Here is a 22,303-nt window from a genome sequence, read left to right on the forward strand (position 1 = left end):
ATTAGGGATCTTAGGGTAGAAGAAAGCTAGGAAGTCCATTTAAGGCATGTTCCTAGGGGTACACAACTATGGTAGTTTTGCTTGAGTTTGATAGCTAGTCTGAAGCTGGATAAAAATATTGTTTGAGACAATGGTGTCAGAGTAGAGAAAAGGACTAGAAAGTTGGATTAGGGCAGTGAGTGGCTCCCATTCTTGAAAAAAATTCTGTGGATAAAGTTAACTACGGGGCTCAGGCGGTAGTGCAGCGGATTAAGCACACATAGAGCAAAGTTCAAGGATCAAGCACCCGGCTCCCCACCTGCAGGGGAGTCACTTCACAGGTGGTGAAGCAGGTCTGCAGGTGTCTATCTTTCTTTCCCCCTCTCTGTCTTCCCCTCCTCTCTCCATTTCTCTCTGTCCTATCCAATGAGCGACATCAACAACAACAACAATAACCACAACAAGGCTACAACAACAAGGGCAACAAAAGGGGGGAAAGAAAATGGCCTCCAGGAGCAGTGGATTCATGGCACTGAGCCCTAGCAATAACCCTGGAGGCAAAAAAACAAAAATGAACTATTTCCCTCCATCCACCTGACCCAGGGCCCATATTGATATTTGTATTTAGCACCAGAGCCTGAGTCCCTACTGGTCTGAGCTCACAGTTCACAGCCACAGCTGGGAACATTGTAGGCTGTAGTCATTTCAGAACCAGTCTTGCTCGAGTTGCAGAGACTGGGGCCGTCCCTGTCATCACTGCTTTATGGTGAGGGTAAGGTCCTGGGAGGGCCCACAAGATGGCTTATAATGTCATTTCTGATAGAAGTGACCAGTGGTGGTGGAGAGAGGGGTCCATCAGCGGTCTAGGCCCACACTTGCATTTTGGTATCATTAAGGGTTAACTCTTAGCTCTTCAATCAATACTGCTATTACTCTCCAACTTTTCAGAAGAGGGAAGAAAGACATAAAGAGGTTAAGTATCTTGTCCAAGGTCACACCGTAAAATAGTGGAACTAAGATTGGAATTGTGTGTGCTGAGAGATGGCACAGTGGAACCTGGGATTTATAATCATAGGATCTGAGTTTGGTCCTTGACACCATATACGTGTACTAGAAGGCTGCTCTGGTCCCCACACACACACACACACAAAATATTTATTTTAATGAGAATAAATATTTATCTTAATGAGAAAGACACACAAAGAGAGAGGATGGGGTAGAGAGAGAGAAAGATCAAATCGCTGCTCAACTGTGGCATATAGTGGCACTGAGGATTGAACCTGGGGCCTGCAGGCTCTCAGCCATGAAAGTATGTGGTATACAACCACTGTGATGTCTTCCTGGGCATATAAATATATTTTCCCAAAAAGATCTGACTTCAGAGAATCTAGCTCAGCGCTTTGACACGTCAACACTCTGCCAGCCACCCCTCTCAGCAATTAGCCTCTTTGAATTCGCATCTACAAAGCTAGATTCTCCAAGGCCCTTTTATGGGTAGCAGAATTCATTGGCAACTTGAAACAATTGGCCTTCGTTGTGTACGACTCTGGACTGAGAATGATCAGGCCTTCTGGGAAAAGAGCAAATGATTGATAAGCATGTCTGCCTGGGAGAGAAAGACGATTAATACTGTCTGACATGAGTGCAGACAGGGATGCACAAGAAACTCTCCAGAGAAGTCACCTGTAAGCTCTAGAGCTCTGTGCCTCTGAGGAAAATATAATACTTGGGGGCAGGGTTGAGGCACACCTGATTAAGCTCAGACGTTACCATGCACAAGGACCAGACTTCAAGCCCGTTCCCCACTTTCAGGGGGGATGCTTCACTAGTGGTGAAGAAGGTACTGCAGGTGTTTCTCTGTCTCCTCCCCAGCCCCTGAATTTCTCTCTGTCCTATACTGTAAATAAATGAAAGAAGGGAGGAAGGAAGGTGGAGCCACCAGGAACAATGGATTTGTCATGCCGGCACCAAGCCCCAGCAATAACCCTGGTAGGAAGAAAGGGAGGGAGGGAAGAAAGGAGAAAAGAAGGTAGGAAGGGCCCACACTATGAAACCTCAACTCATCTACTAAAAAGAGGAAAATCCAGCCCAACTAATGAGTGTTTCACTTAGATTTCCCTAAAGTGTATTTAACTAAATTCACCCAACTTTTAAAACCAAATCAAGATAAATGAGTTAATTTGCATAGAAATTGCCTTTGTCAACAGAATAGACTGTGTATTAAGTGTGAGACTGTGGAGCTCACCTGCGTGGCATTCCTTTTGCTTCCAGTACTTTCAGTCAATAGAAAACTAGGAAGCCACTTAAATATCTTGCCCCAGAAATCAGAGTTATCAAAACTGTCATCAAACTGGCTTTACGTGTACATATTTTATTCTGGACCATTGGAATGTGTATGTCAAATGTCTGTCTTCTGAAAATTCTGTAAAAACTGGGACCAGGTGACACACCTGGTGAAGCACACACATTACAGTGTGTAAGGGCCCAGGTTCAAGTCCCTACCTGCAGAGGGTAAGTTTCACAAGTGGTGAAACAGTGCTGCTGGTCTGTCTCTCTCCCTTCCCCCCCTCCCTCTACCCCTCAGTTTTTCTACCCTATCAAATAAATCTTTAAAAAAAGAACTTGGGAGTCGGGCAGTAGCACAGCGGGTTAAGCGCACATGGTGTGAAGTGCAAGGACCCGGTTCCAGCCCCCGGCTCCCCACCTGCAGGGGAGTCCCTTCACAGGCGGTGAAGCAGGTCTGCAGGTGTCTATCTCTCTCTCCCCTTCTCTGTCTCCCCCTCCCCTCTCCATTTCTCTCTGTCCTATCCAACAACAACGACCTGAATAACAACAATAATAACTACAACAACAATAGAAAAACAAGGGCAACAAAAGGGAAAATAAATACAAAAAAAATTTTTTTTAAAGAACTTATATCCATGTGACAATAGCTGTCCTCTAAATCATGATTTCCCCAATAAAGCAATTAAACCAAATAAAATTGAGTGAGAAAAAAAACCCAAAAACAGGAACAAGAACTCAAGAGCCATCCCTCAGGACACTTAGTAAAGGTACTGGGTGTATTGACTTCAGAAACACTGAGACTTGAGCTTCAGCTCTGCTCCTGCCTGAAGAAGCATTCGGTCTTGAAATCATAGCAGCACAGGGGCCGGTGGTGGCACACCTGGCTGAGCGCACGTGTTACAATACGCAAGGACCTGGTTCGAGCCCCCAGTCCCCACCTGCAGGGGGAAAGCTTTGCGAGTGGTGAAGCAGCGTTGCAGGTGTCTCTCTGTCTCTCCTCCTCTATATCACCCCCTTCTCGCTTGACTTCTGGCTATCTCTATCCAATAAATAAATAAATAAAGATAATTTTTAAAGAATCATAGCAGCTCAAAGGGGAGAAAACTGGCTGACCACAGACCCCATAAGCATCTAATTAGGTCAGCTCTCACCAGGTCTCTCAAGAAGCAGAACAGTGAGGGCAGAGGAGGACTCTTACCTGGAAAGGAGCAGGCGGAACTGGGCTCTGTGGGTAAGGGCAAGAGGGAAAGCTACTGGGTGAGGCTGCCAGGTGCCTCATTAGCACACTCCCTGCCCCTCCCTCCTCCACCTGCATCCCCAGGTGCCTCTGCCAGCTTAGGTCAAGTCCAGGAATGAAAGAGGTCCAGTGCCTTTGGTATGAAACACTTGTGGCCACTCATTGAATATCAGGCTTTGGGGCTGGGCAGTGGCGCACCTGGCTAAGCTCACATATTACAGTGCGCAAGGACAGAGGTTCAAGCCCCCGGTCCCCACCTGCAAGGGAGGATAGTTTTTGTTGTTGTTGTTGTTTTTAGTGTTATCCTTTCTTTTTTATTTGGGGGTCAATGGTTTACAATATAGTTTTTTAAGGCATAGGCAAAACTTTTCATTTCCCCTTGATAGGTGTCTTCCACTTCACAGGTGGTGAAGCAGTTCTGCAGGTGTCTCTCTTTCTCTCTCCCTCTCTATCTACCCCTCCCCTCTCAGTTTCTCTGTCTCTATCCAAAATAAATATTAAAAAATAGTAATAATAGAAGGCCAGGCCGTGATGGTTAAGCGCATGTAGTACTAAGTGCAAGGATCTGGGTTTGAGCCCCTGCCTGGCTCCCTGCCCGCAGAGGGGGAGGCTTCACAACTACTGACGCAGGTCTGCAGACTCTCAAGCATGAGGTCCTGAGTTCGATCCCCGGCAGCACATGTACCAGAAAGATGTCTGGTTCTTTCTCTCTCTCCTCCTATCTTTCTAATTAATAAATAAATAAAATGTTTTAAAAAAAAAGATTTGAAAAAAAAAAAGAGAAGATTTGCAAGTGGTGGGCCCGTTGCAGTTTGTTAGCATGAGTATTAACATTGCCATAGAATAGATACTCATCTGTTTGATGTTGTGTTGTTAGTTTTGATACATGTGTCCATGCAGAATTAAGAGCACAATTGGTGTATATTAATAAAAACCCCTTATCATTAAGATACAATTACTGGATCTTTATCAAAAGGTATTGTAAAGCAGATAGGTGTCAGGTTTAAACAAGTGCTGATAAGGTTTATTATATTATATTTGCTAATGAGAGCAGTCTGGTAGATAATAATTCTCTCATCCTGAATTAAATGTGCTTGAAGGCCCTAAATTTCTAGTGTTACTTTTTTTTTTTCAATTGGGGAGATTAGTGGTTTGCAGTCAGTAGTAAATACAGCTGTTGGTACATGTATAAAATTTCTCAGTTTTCTGCAAAACAAAACACTCTCACCCCTCACCTAGTTCCTTCTCCACCACCATGCACCAGGACCTGAGAGCCTCCCCCTCCACCCTCCTCAGAGTCTTTTACTTTGGTGCAATTCACCAAACCCAGTCCAAGTTCTGCTTTGTGTGTTCCCCTTGCTGTTCTTATTTCTCAACTTCTGTCCATGAGTGAGATCATCTCATATTCATCCTTCTCCTTCTGGCTTTTCTCACTGAACATGATTCCTAAAGGCTCCATCCAAGATGAAAGAATTCAGCATAGTTGAGTAGTATTCCATTATGTGTATATATACCACAGCTTTCTCAGCCACTCATCTGTTGTTGGACTTGTAGGTGGCTTCCAGTTATTTTGGCTATTATAAACTGTGCTACTATAAACATAGGTCTAAACTTGAAGGCCTTGCCCTTTCTATTTTGCTATTTTCTTTCCTGAAAGTAGTGCTACCCTTTGTTAAAAATAAATCCTTCTATGTACGTACAAACTATTGTATTTACGTCGAATGTAAAACATTAATTCCCTAATAAAGAAATTTAAATAAATAAATCCTTCTGGGTAGAGGGTAGATAGCGTAATGGTTATGCAAACAGACTCTCATGCTTGAGGCTCCAAAGTCCCAGGTTCAATCCCCCACACCACCATAAGCCAGAGCTGAGCAGTGCTCTGGTTAAAAAAGAAAAAAAAAAAAAAAAAGAAAAGAAAAGTGACTTTTGTTCAACTTAATCTTCCAGAACCCTTTTCTTCATGGGTGGTGGAGCAGGGCTGCAGGTGTCTCTCTTTCTCTCTGCCCCTCTATCTCCCCATTCTCTCTCTCTCACTTTCTCTCTGTCCTACCCAATAAAATAAATTTAAAAAATTTTTAAAAATAACTCCTTCTTTAGTGATTTTCCTTATTGAAATAACATTGATTTGTAGAAAAAAATCATGACTTTTCTGACAACCCAATATATACTCCAAGCCTTATAAATATATACTTATATATACTTACAAATATATACTCCAAGCCTTATAAATCAATATCTGTTATTTCATACTTATATGTACATAAATATAATTAGTTTCTTTCCTTCATTTCATTTTTAATACTTTTTGAACTTTATTTTATTTGACAGGGTAGAGAGAAGTTGACTGGGAGGGGGGATAGAGATCAAATAAGTGAGACAGAAAGACACAGCACTGCTTCACCTCTTATGAAGCTTCCCCCTACAGATGGGGTGGGGATTGTTGGCACATGGTAACATGTGCACTTAGCCAGGTGTGCCACAGCCCAGCCCTTCCTCATTTTAAATAATAAAACTGGAAACATATGTGGTTACTATGTCTACAGCAGATAATAGAAGCTACTATTATTGGAGTGTTCATGAAATCTTTTTATGTTAACTTCTTCTATTTGCTTGTTTTCCTTCAGAATTCTCATGTCTCCAGCCATCAGGGACACCAATGTTTTATTTACTACTTTTTTTTCTCCAATTATTGACTAAATATTTGATGTTTTAAAGAAAAAATCAGCATCTATATTTACTCTGTGATGTTTATCACCAGAATTCTAGTCTCCATCCTTCACCATAAGTTGGTCTCTTCCTTCTGGTAACCACTGTTTTTTGTTCTTGTTCTTGTTTTTGATATGTTTTGTTTATTTTAATGAGAGATATACAGAGACACCAAGACCAGAGCACTGACCAGCTCTGGCTTATTATGTTGGAGATGGGGATTGAACCTGGGACCTTAGAGCCTCAGGCATGAGAATCTTTTGCATAGCCATATTCTCTCTCCCCAGCCTGTAACCACTTTGACAGTTCAGTTCTTTTATTTGTTTTTGTAGTTTGTTTTGCCTCTAGGGTTATTGCTGGGCCCTGGTACCAGCACTACGAATCCACTGCTCCTGGTGGCCATTTTTCGTTTCTATTTTTACTTGACAGGACAGAGAGAAATTGAAAGGGAAGGGGAAATAGAAAGGGGGAGAGAGGGGCCAGGTGGCAGCACACCAGGTTAAGCATATATAGTACGAAGTACAAGGACTCGCGCAGTGATCCCAGTTAGAGCCCCCAGCTCCCCACCTGCAGGGGGGACACTTCACAAGTGGTGAAGCAGGTCTACAGGTGTCTCTGTCTCTCTCCCTCTCTGTCTCCCCTTCCCCTCTCAATATATCTCTGTTCTATCCAATAAAAGTGAAAACAAGCCGCCAGGAGCAGTGGATTTGTAGTCCAGGCACCGAGTCCAAGATAACCCTGGAGGCAAAATAAATAAATAAGTAAAAAAAAAAAGAAAGGGGGAGAAAAAGATAGACACCTGCAGACCCGCTTCACCACTCATAGAGCATTGCCTCTGCAGGTGGGGAGCAGAGGCTCGAACCCGGGTCCTTGCACAGGGTGATACATGCACTTAACTGGGTGTGCCACCACCCGCCACCCCACACCTGCCGCCTGAGTGAAATCCTAAGACATTCATCTTTCTCTGTCTGGCTTATTTCACGTAGCGTAATACCCTATAAGTCCTTCCATATTGCTGCAAATGGCAAGATTTCATATTTTTTATAACAAAGCAAACTCCACTGTGTATACAAACCATATCTTCCTTATCCACTCATTCATCAGGGGACACTCAAGTTGTTTCCAACTCTTTGCTACTTTGAATAATGCTTCAGTGAAAATGGATGTATATGTCTCTTTCAATCGGTGCTTTCATATTCTTCACATACATACCCAGAACTGGAATAACTAGATGTTGCTATTTCTTTTCTTAACTTTTGAGTCCTTCACTTCCGATTTTTCATAGTGACTGCACCAATTTACATTCACTTCAGCAGCACGCAGAGTTGCTTCTTCCCCACATCCAACTCAACAGGTGAAGATCACTGTTACCTGTTTGTTGAAGAGTAGCCATATCGCCCATGTGTGAAGTGAACTCATTGTTTGAATCTACATGTCCTTAATCATGACAGATGATGGAAAGCACATCTTTTCAAATGGCTGTTGGCCACCAGTCTATCTATCTATCTATATATTTTTTTTTTCCCTTTTGTTGTCCTTGTTGTTTAACATTGTTGTGGTTATTGATGTCATTGTTGTTGGATAGGATGGAGAGAGGAGGGAAGACAGAGAGGGGGAGAGAAAGACAGACACTGGCAGACCTGCTTCACCGCTTGTGAAGCGACTCCCCTGCAGGTGGGGAGCTGGTGGCTAGAACCGGGATCCTTACGCTGGTCCTTGCGTTTTGAGTCACGTGCGCTTAACCCACTGTGCCATTGCCCAACTCCTACCAGTGTATCTTCTTTGGAAAAATGTTTATCCAGATCCTCTGCTCCTTTCTTAGTTAGGTTGATTGTTGTGGTTGGAGAGTTTTAAGTGTCCTTTATACATTTTGGATATTGACTCCTTGATATCTTCTACAGTTCTTATGTTCTCATTTCTCTTGGGTATAATACCCAAGTATGAAATTGCTAAAAGGTTGTCTTAGGTGGAGGGTAGATAGCATAATGGTTATACAAAGAGACTGTCGTGCCTGACGTTTCAAAGTCCCAGGTCAATCCCCTGCACCACCATAAGCCAGAGCTGAGCAGTGCTCTGATTAAAATAAAAAATAAAAAATAAAGATTGTCTTTTAGGGGGCTGGGTGGTGGCAAACCAGGTTAAGCACACATAGTATGAAGCCAAGGACCCACAAAGTATCCAGATTTGAGCGCCTGGTTCCCCACCTGCAGGGGAGTTGCTTCACAGGTCTGCAGGTGTCTATCTTTCTCTCTCCCTCTCTATCTTCCCCTCCTCTATCCTACCCAATTAATTTCTCTCTATCCTACCCAATAAGCTGGGGGACATGGCCTCTAGGAGCAGTGGATTCATAGTGCCAGCACTGAGCCCCAGCAATAACCCTGGAGGCGAAAATAAAATGTCTTTTTTTATTATTTTTTTTCTTTTTACTTTTTTTTTAATTTCTTTATTGGGGAATTAATGTTTTACATTCAACAGTAAGTACAATAGTTTGTACATGCATAACATTCCCCAGTTTCCCATATAACAATACAACCCCTACCAGGTCCTCTGTCATCCTTCTTGGATCTGTATTCTCTCCACCCACCCACCCCAGAGTCTTTTACTTTGGTGCGATATGCCAATTCTATTTCAGGTTCTACTTGTGTTTTCTTTTCTGGTCTTGTTTTTCAACTTCGGCCTGAGAGTGAGATCATCCCATATTCATCCTTCTGTTTCTGACTTATTTCACTCAACATGATTTTTTCAAGGTCCATCCAAGATCGGCTGAAAACGGTGAAGTCACCATTTTTTACAGCTGAGTAGTATTCCATTGTGTATATATACCACAACTTGCTCAGCCACTCATCTGTTGCTGGACACCTGGGTTGCTTCCAGGTTTTGGCTATTACAAATGTGCTGCTAAAAACATATGTGTACACAGATCTTTTTGGAGGGGTGTTTTGGGTTCCTTAGGATATATCCCCAGGAGAGGAATTGCAGGGTCATAGAGTAAGTCCATTTCTAGCCTTCTGAGAGTTCTCCAGACTGTTCTCCACAGAGGTTGGACCAATTAACATTCCCACCAGCAGTGCAGGAGGGTTCCTTTGACCCCACACCCTCTCCAGCATTTGCTGCTGTTACCTTTTCTGATGTGTGACATTCTCACAGGAGTGAAGTGGTATCTCATTGTTGTCTTTATTTGCATTTCTCTGACAATCAGAGACTTGGAGCATTTTTCATGTGTTTCTCTAAAATGTCTTAGTAACACTCAGTCTACTTGCCAGGAATTACTCATTTTCAGCACTTCTAACTCACAGTATTTTGTGAGACCTTTGACAGTTTGCATTCAGCACTTGAAAAATATCATGACACTCCCTTTTGACCTTTAGTTTCTGAAGAGAAATCTACTATTAATCAGCTTGGGTTTATCTCACCTAGGTAAAGTATTGTTTCTCTCTCAAAGTTCTTTCTTTGTCTTCAGTTTTCAGAAGTTTTGCCCTGAATGTCCATGAGTATTTCCCTGCTTGGGATTTATTCAGTTTCTTTTCTTAACAGGTTTGTTTGTTTATTAGTGATACAGTGATGGTCTGATTCACCTCTCTTTCTCTATCATTAACAGAGGGATGGTGGTGGAATCTATAACTTGTTCTGTGGTGATCAGTTTGGATAGAGTAGTTACTATCTAAGCAATCAATGTCTTCTGAGGCTGGATGGCAGTGTTTGGTTGAGTGAACATGTTACCATGTGCAAGGACCTGAGTTCAGGCTCCTGGTCCCCACCTGCGGGGGAGTGGGGAGGTTTACAAGCAGTGAAGCTGGGCTGCAGGCTTCTCTGTCGCTCTTTTGCTCTTCCTCTCTATCTCCCCTCCTCCTCTCAATTCTGTCTTTCTTCTTCTACTTCCTTATTCCCTCGTGATTTCTGTCTCTATCCAGGAAATAAATACATAAAATAAAAATGTCGGGAGGCGGGCGGTAGCACAGCAGGTTAAGCACACGTGGTGCAAAGCGTGAGGACCGGCGTGAGGATCTGGATTCAATCCCCCAGCTCCCCACCTGCAGGGGAGTCACTTCACAAGCGGTGAAGCAGGTCTGCAGGTGTCTATCTTTCTCTCCCCCTCTCTGTCTTCCCCTCCTCTCTCCATTTCTCTCTGTCCTACCCAACAACTAGGGCATCAATAACAACAATAATAATAACTACAACAATAAAAAAAAACAACAAAAGGTAACAAAGGGGAATAAATAAATAAATATTTAAAAAATTAAAATAAAATAAAAATCTCTCCCTGAACTTTCCCTTCTCTTGTTGTTGAGCATGAATTTATTTTCCTGTCCTTCTTCATATTTCCAGGTTTCCACCTTTTTTGTATAATAGTGTAGGGTATTAATTATTTTTTAAATGGTAAGAACCCCATTTTGACTTTTTTAATCTATTTATTTATTTATTTATTTATTTCGGGATAGAGACAAAGAGAAATTGAGTGGGGAGGGGAGATGGAGAAAGAGAAATGGGACTGAGTGGTGGAACACCAGGTTAAGTGTACATAGTACAAAGCACAAGGACCATCCCAGTTCGAGTCCCCAGTGTTGTTAAAATTCGGAGGCTCTTGCCGGCCGGGTAACAGAGACGCGGAGACAATGGCTGGGCAGGGAAGCTATATTTCTTTATTCAGGAACAACGATTCATAAACTAAGACAAACTAATCACCAAACAGAACTCTGCTGTCTCTTTGCAGCGGCGCAAGCACTCTCTCTAACTCTGCAACTCTGGAACTCTGGAACTCTCGCGGGGTTCCTTTGGGGCGGGGCCAAGCAGGCCCGCGAAACTAACTGGACTGATCCAATTCTCTTGGCGGGGGAGAACTACCCAATGTAAAGCATACAACAATTCCCCCTTTTCTTTGTAACTAAATGATTATAGTATCAAGGGTGTGGGGTGAACAGAAACATATATCGTACAGACATTTTTAAAAAAAGAAACTGGCACAAACATGGAGAAACATATAAGCAAGTAACAAGAACCAGTGTGCTGCCAAGGGAAGGCCTGAGGGGGCCAGCCATTTTTTGCCTCTGTGGGCAAAACTTTATCAGCTTAAAAAAACATTTCTTGCCTCTGGGGGGCGTACTTGCCTTGACGAGCATTTGCATGGGGGTGGGGAACGGCCTAGAGTCTCAAAGGCAGCTGGCTGCAATTTACTTACTATGAAACAAAACTTGTTATTAGCATATTTCTAATAGAGAAGGAATTTGAGACTTTTACATAGCAACAGCGTCTTTTTAACCTTTTGTTACACCCATTCAAGATGGAGTCAGGAAAGGAAACCTCAGGCATGAGAATAATTAGCATAGCCATTGTGCGATCTACCATTTCTAATAGAGAAGGTAATGGAGAGTTTTACATATCAACAAGTCTATTTAACCTTTTGTTTAGACCAACTTAGTTAAAATATATTGATTGTTAACTAATTTTTACCTCAGACTTTAAATGTAAGTTAATTTTATCTTTATGATAATTACGTTGAAAACTTTTTTCATTTAACTTTGTCTAGTAAGAATTTAGCCTTAAAGTTATTGTTTACCAAACTTTAAACATACACATAAACATGGTCATTAATACACAAGGAGAGAAACCTTTGTTACGAAGACATGTCATTTTAAACACGAATTTAGATATGCACTGTCTTAGTTGTTGGGGGGGGGGGTCACCATCCGGAGGAACTCTGTAACTCTCTAACTCTGGCGGGGTTCCTTCGGGGCGGGGCCAAGCAGGTCCGCGAAACTAACTGGACTGATCCAATTCTCTTGGTGGGGGAGAACTACCCAATGTAAAGCATACAATACTCCAGCTCCCCACCTGCAGGGGGATTAGTTCACAAACAGTGAAGCACGTCTGCAAGAGTCTATCTTTCTTTCCCTTTCTGTACCTTCCCTTCCCCTCTCAATTTCTCTGTTCTATCCAGTAAAATGGAAAAAATAGCCACTAGAAACAGTAGATTTGTAGTGCTAGCATTGAGCCCCAGAGATAACCCTAGAAACAAAAGAGAGAAAGACATCTACAGCCCTGCTTTTCCTTTGCAGGTACGGACCAGAGACTTGAATTCGGGTCCTTACACACTGTGCTATATGTGTTTATTAACCAGAACCTGGCCCTGTAGTGTGTGATCTCTGAGGCGAGGAGACTTCCAACCAGTAGCCAACCACCAACAGCCGCCATGTTGTTCCTTAGCCCTCAGGTTCCTAGCAATTCTGCCATCTTTTCTCTACTTATCAGGGTCCTCCCATATTCTACACATCAAGTTCCAGGATTTTGCTGTACTCCCTACGCAGGAGAGAGCCATGAGATGTGGGTGGGATTGTCCTGTAACATGACCATAAGCAGGCATTATGGTCTTGGCATTATATTTTCAAAAGAATGCATGCATCAAAATAAAAAGGATGGTTCAAGGGGAAACTGTGTTCAAGGATTATATAGAGAAGTTTTGGGGACCAGGCCGTGGTACACCTGGCAAAGCACATACATTACAGTGCACGAGGACCCAGGTTCAAGCCGCCAGTCCCCACCTGCAGGGGGAAGGTTTCATGAATAGTGAAGCAGGGCAGCAGGTGTCTGTCTCTTTCCCTCTATTTCTCCCTCCCCTCTCATTATAAATAAATATGAAAAGAGAGAAGTTCTGTATTTTGTGTAAAATAGGGTCCCACAGTGGAGCTGGGGGAGGGTCTAGGGAGGACAGATGCAGACACTTCTACAGGTGAATGCAGTGAGTGTGTGTGTGTGTGTGTGTGTGTGTGTGTGTGTGTGTGTGTGTGTGTCTGTAAAACTATCTTCCTCGACTCTTATAGTCTATAAGCCAATGATAAATCAATATAATAATGATAATAATAAAATAAAATAGTTTCCTGGAATCAAAGACAGAAGGATTTGGCCAAGTTCCTTAATCCTTTCTCAGATTGATGGGTGTGTTTGACTATTTCTTGCTTTAGAAGGGGGGGGGAATCGATGTTAATTTGAGAAAAAGTAGCCTATCTTTCTGCCAACTCTGGAGAAATCCTCTAGGAACGTCACCCGCTAATTTGATGTGTCATTAGCAAGCTCCCCCCAGGAAGGCTGCTGTGTGTGGCTGCCTGCCTGGCATGGGACTCCCGTGTCACCAGCCCTTGTGTCCCAGGTCGCCTGAACTGGTGGTCCACCGTGTGCACGAGCTGCAAACGACTCCTGCCTCTGGCCACGACGGGGGACGGGAACTGCCTTCTACATGCCGCCTCACTGGGTAAGGCCCACAGTGTAGACAGTGTGCTCTCTGTGTGTTGTTCAAGGACAAGCAAAGGTTAAGAGGAGCCATCACTGTCCCCAGGAAGGGTCCCCAAAGGGACCAACAATCTGGCCCTGCTTAGCAAGCAGCATGTGAGCTGGATAGAGACTCAGGAAACACAGGAGGAAAGACCTGACTCATAGGGCCGAGGAAGGCCTGTGCCAGGGCTAAGGGCATGGAGATGAAAGGTTGCAGCCTCGAGTAATCCAGGAGGACCTCCTGAAGGAGGCAAGAGTACAACCCCTTGAAAACTTGAAAGAAAACTTGGAAGGTGTTCCAAGCAGGGAGACCTCAGGGATAAAGCATAAAAGCAGGAACTAACAGGGTTGGCTGAAGCATGAAGCAGGCTTGAAAACTTTTGGGGAGCAGTGTATGAGAGCGAGTCAGTGCAGGACCCCTCATATGGATAGCCGTGAGCGCACTGGGACTGGCAACAGGTAAGGCTGCCCCAGGAGGCCCCATGCATCCAGAAGCCAGAAGCCTTCCAGTGGACATGGAAGTCTCTGGGTCACAGGAAGCCACCCCTAGCAGGTGCACAATTATTCTAGAAGCTCAGTTACCCATTGGTACCAGACAGGACTGGATTCATGCCTAGAACCCTCAGCTGTGCTGGAGTGGAGGGTCTCCTTCCAGGACTGAGACTCAGGCAAGAATGTGGGGCCAGGAGGTAGTTGATTTGGTAGAGCACACCCTTTACCAAATAAACTTTAAGTAATAATAATGATAATAATGGAGCGGGGAAGATAGCGTACTTTCATGCCTGAGGCTCTGAAGTCCCAGGTCCAATCCCTTGCACCACCATAAGCCAGAGCTGAGCAGTACTCTAGGAAAGGAAGGAAGGAAGGATGGATGGATGGATGGATGGAAGGAAGGAAGGAAGGAAGGAAGGAAGGAAGGGAGGGAGGGAAGGAGGGAGGAAGAAAGAAAGAAAGAAAGAAAGAAAGAAAGAGAAAGGAAGGAAAAAAGAAAGGAGAAAGAATGGATGGAAGGAAGGAAGGAAGAAAGAAAAAGAAAGAGAGAGAGATCCTACCAGGATCTCTCTCTCTTTCTCACCCTCCCTGTCTCACACCCTCTATCTTGAAAAAAGAAGAAAAAGAGGTCATGGGAGTGTATGATCTTGCTGGAGTGAAAACCCAGCAAAGCCCTAGTTGTAAAAACAATAATAGTAACAATGATCATAACAAATGGAAATTTGGTCAGCTCCAGGTCCACCGTGTATAGTCCCAGCCCTTGAAATGATATCTCTCTGCTTTCAGGAGGAGGAGGAGTATACCATACCACCAGGGTTATCGCTGGGGCTCAGTGCTGGCATTGTAAATCCACTGCTCCTGGCAGCCCTTTTTGCCCTTTTAAATTTATTTCTATTTTATCTAATAGGATTGAGAAAAATTTAACTATTTATTTATTCATGAGAAAGGTAGGAGGAGAGAGAAGAACCAGACATCACTCTCATACATGTGCTGCTGGGGATTAAACTCAGGACCTCATGCTTGAGAGTCCAATGCATTATCCACTGAGCCACCTCCCAGACCACGGATTGAGAGCAACTGAAAAAGAACGGAAAGAGCAAGAGAGACACCTGCAGACTTGCTTCACTTGTGAAGCTTTCCCCCCTGCAGGTGGGGGCCCTGGCCTTGAACTCAGGTCCTTCATTTATTTTACATAGAGACATGGAGGCCCGGAAGCTTCCTCCAGTGCTGGGTCTCACATATGGCAAAGCAGCGCACTATCCATGTGAGCTATTCTGCCAGCCCCATACGCCCCCATTTTAATCCCACTGATGAGAAGCTTCTGGAAAGGACAGAGGGAAACAGTGCCTGTGTGTGCAGGCCTAGGAGGGAGGGCCTGCCCCCCAGTATTTGTGTCCCTCGCAGCCTAGTCCCTGCCTCAGGGCTCCCTCTCCTCTGTTCCTCTCGGGGTCCCCGGCTGCAGGAATGTGGGGCTTCCACGACCGGGACCTGGTGTTACGGAAAGCGCTTTACACCATGATGCGGACGGGGGCCGAGCAGGAGGCGCTGAAGCGGAGGTGGAGGTGGCAGCAGACACAGCAGAACAAGGAGGTGGGTACCCAAAGCCTGGAGCCCCCCTGCCCCCAATCAGGCACAGTCAAGGGCCCTAAAGTCACATCCATCTTACAAGGCTGAGGAAGCCCTGCCCCCAGTCACAGCCACTGCAGAGGCTCAGGAGCCACATGTCCACCCTCACCTCCTTCCCTCTCCAGGGCGGGTGGGAAGCTAAGAAGGTACCTCACCTATGTCTGACGGCCACCAGCAGGGCGACCCCGGGACCCTGTCCACACGCTAGACCTCATCTGGACCACCCTGACCACAAGGAAGCTCAGCTCGCCACTGTTCTAGAAGAATCCACCTGCCTTTGGGAGTGAGGATGGCCCATCCTCCCTTAGAGCATTTTCCCAGTCAGCCCAGAAGCCTGGCGCAGGTGCACTTTAATGCTGGGCCTTGAGAATGACCCAGGGGCTGGTGAAGTTGCCCATCTGGTTAGCGCATAGCTTTGCCCACTTGACCAGAGTTCAAGCCTGGCCCCCACCACATTGGAAAAAACTTTGGTGCTGTGGTCTCAGTCTGTCTCTCCCCGCCCCTCCCTCTCTCTGCTTCTCTGTCTCTTTTTTAAAGCCATTTTGTGTGTGTGATTAATAGTAATTACTTAATTCATTAATGTGATTAATAGTAGTTCTGCACCACATCCTCTCAATAACTCCAGAGTTTTCACTAAGTCTCAGTCTGTCTCTTATCTTTTTCTTTTCTTTTTTTTTTTTAAAGATTTTATTTATTTATGAGAAAGATAGGAGAGAGAGAGAAAGAACCAGACATCACTCTGGTACATGTGCTGCTGGGGACTGAATTCGGGACCTAATGTTTGAGAGTTCAGTGCCTTACCCACTACACCATCTTCCGGACCATTGTGTCTCTCTCTCTTTTTCTTTTTTTTTTTTTAATTTTATTGGATAGGACAGAGAGAAATTGAGAGAGGGAAGTTAGAGAGGGAGAAAGCTAGACACCTGCATGCCTTGTGAAGCTTCCCTACTGCAGGTAGGGGGAAGTCTGTCTCTCTTTTTAAAATATTTTTGTCTTTATTCTTTATTTAATTTATTATTGGATAAAGATAGAAATTGAAAGGGGAGGGGAAGATAGAAAGCCTAAAAGAGACCAAGACACCTACAGTCCTGCTTCACCACTCTAATAAGACTTTCCCACTGCAAGTGGGGACCGGGGACTTGAACCCAGGTCCTTGTACACTGTACTGTGTGCACTTAACCAGATCTCTTTCTATCTCTTTCTGAAAAAAACCTCCTAGAATGGTGAAGGTCTAGTGATGAAAAAAAAGGAATTGGGAAGGGCCTTGGTGCCGGATGCTCCCCCAACAGCACTGAAACTTGAACTTGGGGTGCTGAAACAGATTATTCCTCAGAAAGGGGAGGAAGTAGTCGGTGGTCACTAACAGACACACCCAGGCTGGTGCTCAGGGAATGGGGCCTAGCCTTATCAGGAGGTCCAGCCAGGCTGCCCAGTGTCCCCAAGGGATATATAGGGGGAGGGTCCTCCCAGCATACCCCCACCCCCCGCCAGCTGCTGACCCCAAGTCCCTCTGTGCCAGTCAGGACTGGTGTACACGGAGGAGGAGTGGGAGCGGGAGTGGACAGAGCTGTTGAAACTGGCCTCCAGCGAGCCGAGAACACACTTCAGCAAGAATGGTGGCACGGGCGGGGGGTAAGTTCTGTTCCACCCCAAGCCCCCCCAACCCAGCCCAGCATGGGGGCGGTGGACTGGGACTTGTGCATTCCCCGCTGTGGGCAGTGGAGTGGCTCTGGGGTCCATGGGACCCAGATCCACAGAAGCCACCCATCCAGAAATCCTTCTCCCCATCCCTGGTTCCGGTCACTCCAGTGACAGGCTGGCTCTGCTCTGTCCCCCAGCGTGGACAACGCGGAGGACCCCGTGTATGAGAGCCTGGAGGAGTTCCACGTCTTTGTACTGGCCCACATCCTGAGGCGGCCCATCGTGGTGGTGGCCGACACGATGCTGAGGGACTCGGGTGGAGAAGGTGAGCCACACATCACCGCCATGCAGGCGCGTGTCCAGCCCAGAGGCAGCGCACTCCTAGAGCGTGACCCTTACCACCCAGGAGACCCCAGCTCATCCCATGGGGAGTGCCTGCAGGGGAGAAGCTTCCCCAGCTGTGGGTGGAGCAGTGCTGCAGCATCTGTCCTCTCTCTCTGTCTCCCTCTCCCTGTCTCCCTCTCTGTCTCACCCTCTATCTAGAAAATATCGGCCCCAGGGAGTAGTGGAGTCATGCAGGCACTGAGCCCCAGCAGGAAGCCTAGTATGTATCTCTCTCTCTCTCTCTCTCTCTCTCTCTGGCATGGGCTTTGGAAACAGCACAATGGTTCTGCAACAGACTTTCATGCCTCAGGTTCTGAGGTCCCAGGTTCAGTACACAGCACCACCATAAGCCAGAGCTGATCAGTGCTCTGGTCAAAAATAAGTAACCGAATAATGACATAATAAATGCAGTGCATTTCATTCATGGCCAGAAAGCAGGCCCTCATTTATCATTTGGCTCCTCCTCGGGGCAGAAGGTGGTCACTAACCACCACCCCAAGCCAAGAAGCCGGGCTTCTTATGATGCCACAGCAGATGCTGTGATAGAGATTTCTAGAAGTTTGATTTTTGTTCTGTTTCGGTGAGAGTTTGGATTTTTCTTTCCTCTTTTGGATGCATAAAGAAATTAGGGAGATGGGGGGGGGAGGCAAGGGTAGATAGCATAATGGTTATGCAAACAGACTTTCATGCCTGAGGCTCCAAAGTCCCAGGTTCAATCCCCTGCACCACCATAAACCAAAGCTGAGTAGTGCTCTGGTTAAAAAAAAAAAGAAAGAAAGAAAAAGAAAAGAAAGAAGGAAGATGAGGTCCTGGGGTCTCCAGCATCTGCCCCCCCTCCCCACCCCCCTTCCTCCATCTCTTATTTCCAGTCTGCCTCACAGCCCAGTGCTGAACTCCCCTCTCAGTCTCAAAACCCAGAGCAAGCAGCACTCCAGGTGCCTGGGCCACCCCCTAACAGTGCTCTGAGAGGCTCAAGAGAAAAAGGTCATCCAGAAAAGCTCATTTCCAGGCGCTGCCTGGGCCAGGCAGTGGCCCACCCAAAAGAGCACACCCGTTACCATGTGCCAGGATCCAGGTTCAAGTCCCTGATCCCCAACCTGCAAGGAGGAAGTTTCAAGAGGGGTGGAGCAGTTCTGCGGGTGTCTCTCCACTCTGTCTCTTCTGTTTCTCTCTCCCTCTTTCTCACCCTCTGGAAAACAAACAAAAGAAAAAATATATATATATATATAATCCAGGCATTGTGTACACACCATCCAGAGCCAACTCTTCTGGTCCCTTGGGGGAAGGAGATGAGGGCTTGACAGGCCCCCTCCAGGGGAGTCACAGGAACACCCCTCACCTCTATCCTTCTTGCTCCCAGACTGCAGACAGAGAGAGGCAGGCAGGGGCCCCAGGTGCAGGAATGACCTGGGTGCTGGGGGGGCACAGCCCAGTGCACCCCAAGCCTGAATGTCTTCAAGGGTGTGAGAGCGGTCCTGGGGGGGGAGGTGCCAGGGGAAGTGGAGAGGCGAGCTGCTCCCCTGTGCCCCTCACCCACCCTGCCCGGGCTGTGTGTCTGCAGCCTTCGCACCCATCCCATTTGGAGGGATTTACCTGCCCCTGGAGGTGCCCCCCAACAGGTGCCACTGTTCCCCGCTGGTTCTGGCCTACGACCAAGCGCATTTCTCGGCCCTCGTGTCAATGGAGCAGCGAGACCAGCAGAGAGAACAAGGTAAGAGGTGGGAGGGGGCCGGTGCGAGGTGGGCGGGGCGAGAGAGGAGCAGAAGTGGTGCCTCAGGCTCTCCCCAAGATGGCCAGATTCCTGTATTAAAAGAATTCTTGGGGGGGGTGTAGATAGCATAATGGTTATTCAAGCAGACTCTCATGCCTGAGGCTCCAAAGTCCCAGGTTCAACCCCTGCACCACCATAAGCCAGAGCTGAGCATTGCTCTGGTTTAAAAAAAAAAAAAAAAAAAAAAAAAAGAATGCTTGTAATGGGAGCCAGACGGGGTAGCGCAGTGAGTGAAGAGCAAGGATCCCTGTTCGAGCCCCCCGGCTCCCCTCCTCTCTCGATTTCTCTGTCCTGTCCAGTAACAATAATAACAACAAGGGCAACAAAAGGGCAAATAGAAAGGCAAACTAATAAACTCAATCCTGAGCCAGCTGCCCCTGTCCTTCCTTTCCTGTCTCTCTCTTTCGCACTCTCTCTCTCTGTCTCTTCTCTCTCCCCCCCCCACGTTAATGAAACTCACCCAAGATGCAGATACTAAAAACAACACCTTGGACTCCAAGCATAAGGTCCTGTGTTCGATTCCCAGAAGCACATGTGCCAGAGTGATGTCTGGTTCTTTCTCTCTCTTCCTATCTTTCTCATAAATAAATAAATAAGTAAAATCTTTTTTAAGATAATAATAATAATAATAAAAAACCTGGGCTAGGAGAAACAGCCTACCTGGCTGCAGTGCCTGGTTTCCGACCCAACACCACATGGAAGGTGCTCGTAGCTGTGGTATCTCTCCCTCTATCTCTCTGTGTCTCTACATGACTGAAAGAGTGGTCCACAGTAGTGGAATCATGTCTGCATGAGATCTTGGCCCCACCCAAAGAAATAACAGTAATAATTATTTTGAAAATCCACATGTATTCCCGCTTTTGCGTAGTGAGTAACAGTCGCAGGGTCTGGGACCAAAAACACCTCAAATATTCACTCACTACTTATGAAAAATGGTTGCTGAGACTCTGCTCTTGAGGAAGCCTTTGAGTCCACAAGATGATGTTCCCTTGCTTGGGGGACCAGGTGGTGGCTCAGTGGGTAGAGCAAGCTCATAACCATATGCAAGGACCCAGGTTCAATGCCCCAATCCCCACTTAAACAAACTTATGAGTAGTGAGGCAGGTCTGCAGATGTGTGTCTCTTTGTCTCTGTCTCCATCCCCCCTCCCCTCTTAATTTCTCTCTGTCCTATCTAATAGGAAGGGAGGGAGGGAGGAAGGAAGGAAGGAAAGAAGGAAGAAAGGAAGGAAGGAAGGAAAAAAGGAAGGAAGGGGGAAATAGGGAGGGATGGAAGGAAGGGAGGAAGGAGACTATTCTGTCTAGAGTTTTGAGATCCCAAAACACTGATCAGTTCTGGCTTGTAGTGGTGCTGGGACTTGAACCTGGGAACTCAAGAGCCTTAGGAATGAGAGTCTTTTCCATAACTACTGTGCTATCTCCCCCAGCCCTCCTCTTTGTATTTCAATTTGGGTGATATTTGTTTACCTATCTTGATTCTTTGTCTCATGGTATGAAGTTATCCTTCATCTCTCCTACTTATTTCCCCTCCCACCTAGTATTTGACTATTTCAATTTCTTCCTCTGCTGAGATCAACCATCAGATCCCATGTGGTACCCACCACCTTTCCTGTGAAGAACTTCAACTTGTAGATTCGTCCTATTAAGTTTGACATTTAGGAGTTTCAATACCTGTGTCATATCTGAGTCTTGTTCTGTCGACTGTTTTGTCTATCATCAGTATGTTGGTGTTTTCCTTGTCTTTTCTTCTGTGGGTGGTTCTGTTGGTGGTCGCTTGAGTAGGACAGTATAGACTGAGGAGCATGATTTAGATTCCTGGAATGAAGAAGACCTTTCCTTCTGCTGGGCCTTTAGTATCAGGGTTTGTATGAATGTAGTCAATTGGCTGAGTTTTTGGTTTGTTGCCTCAGTGCACCCAGCCTTCAAAGTCCTCTAGTAGCATCTTGGCTGCCCTGTCTCCCTCTGTGCTACACTTTGGTGAGGCATCCTCCCCATTTGCGCCTCTTTTTGCAGTAGATTGCTTAGACACTGTTTGTAGCTGTGAGTGCTGACGAGAGGAAGACATCTGTGGTTCGGTCTTAGCAAGCACTGTACCCCTCGGTCTGGAACAAAATGGGCAACTCCATCCTGTAATTCAGGGTTCAGCACAGTCATACTCCTGGAGTCCAAGGCAAAAGCAGTATTTTTCCCCCTAACTCTCTCCCCCTTCATCCCAAGAGTCATTGAAAAATGATCAGCTCCCAACACCCTGCCTCCTGCAGTTGGTTCCTTAGTCAGGAGAGAAGGAACAGTGAAAGATACCTCTCAGAATTCTTGCCAGGAGTCAGGCAGTAGCGCAGCGGGTTAAGCGCAGATGGTGCAAAACGCAAGGACCAGCGTAAAGATCCTGGTTCGAGCCCCTGGCTCCCCACCTGCAGGGAAGTCACTTCACAAGCGGTGAAGCAGATCTGCAGGTGACTATCTTTCTCTACCCCCTCTGTCTTCCCCTCCTGTCTCCATTTCTCTCTGTCCTATCCAACAACAATGACATCAATAACAATACTAACTATAACAATAAAACAACAAGGGCAACAAAAGGGAATAAGTAAATAAGTAAATATTAAAATATTTTTTTAAAAAAAGAAGTCTTGCTATTCATTTTGTAAGGACCAAGTTAGGTATCTTGGAGAGGCATCTGCAAACGCACATGAGTTTTCCTTATATCTGTGAGCCAGCATGTACACATGCACATACACACACACACACACACACACCTCTGTGTTCTTGTGCTGGGCTAGACTCTTACTTTGTTGGCAATTTTAGCTTATGTCTTCTTCCTTCTGAGTCTATCTGGATCCAGCTCATGTCCATCTGTCCTCAGAGGCTCCTATCACTCGTTAGATGTCAGGTGATCTGTGCCTTCAACTCTCTGATGGG

The 22,303-nt window shown here is 45.8% G+C and overlaps 1 protein-coding gene across 7 annotated transcripts in view; it reads left to right on the forward strand.

Moving 5' to 3' along the window:
* OTUD7A (OTU deubiquitinase 7A) overlaps positions 1-22,303 on the forward strand; it is a 294,139-nt gene that overhangs the window by 263,786 nt on the left and 8,050 nt on the right. For all 7 annotated transcript variants that reach the window (XR_009546568.1, XR_009546569.1, XR_009546572.1 and 4 more), the window contains 5 exons: positions 13,353-13,454; positions 15,429-15,556; positions 17,112-17,224; positions 17,431-17,558; positions 19,179-19,328. Coding sequence is in view for 1 of the 7 variants with exons in the window: in XM_060179266.1 (XP_060035249.1) it covers positions 13,353-13,454; positions 15,429-15,556; positions 17,112-17,224; positions 17,431-17,558; positions 19,179-19,328 (621 nt within the window). In the remaining 6 variants the exon portion in view is untranslated. The remainder of the gene's footprint in view (positions 1-13,352; positions 13,455-15,428; positions 15,557-17,111; positions 17,225-17,430; positions 17,559-19,178; positions 19,329-22,303) is intronic.

Source organism: Erinaceus europaeus, chromosome 20, assembly GCF_950295315.1.
Source record: "Erinaceus europaeus chromosome 20, mEriEur2.1, whole genome shotgun sequence".
Classification (NCBI taxonomy): domain Eukaryota; kingdom Metazoa; phylum Chordata; class Mammalia; order Eulipotyphla; family Erinaceidae; genus Erinaceus; species Erinaceus europaeus.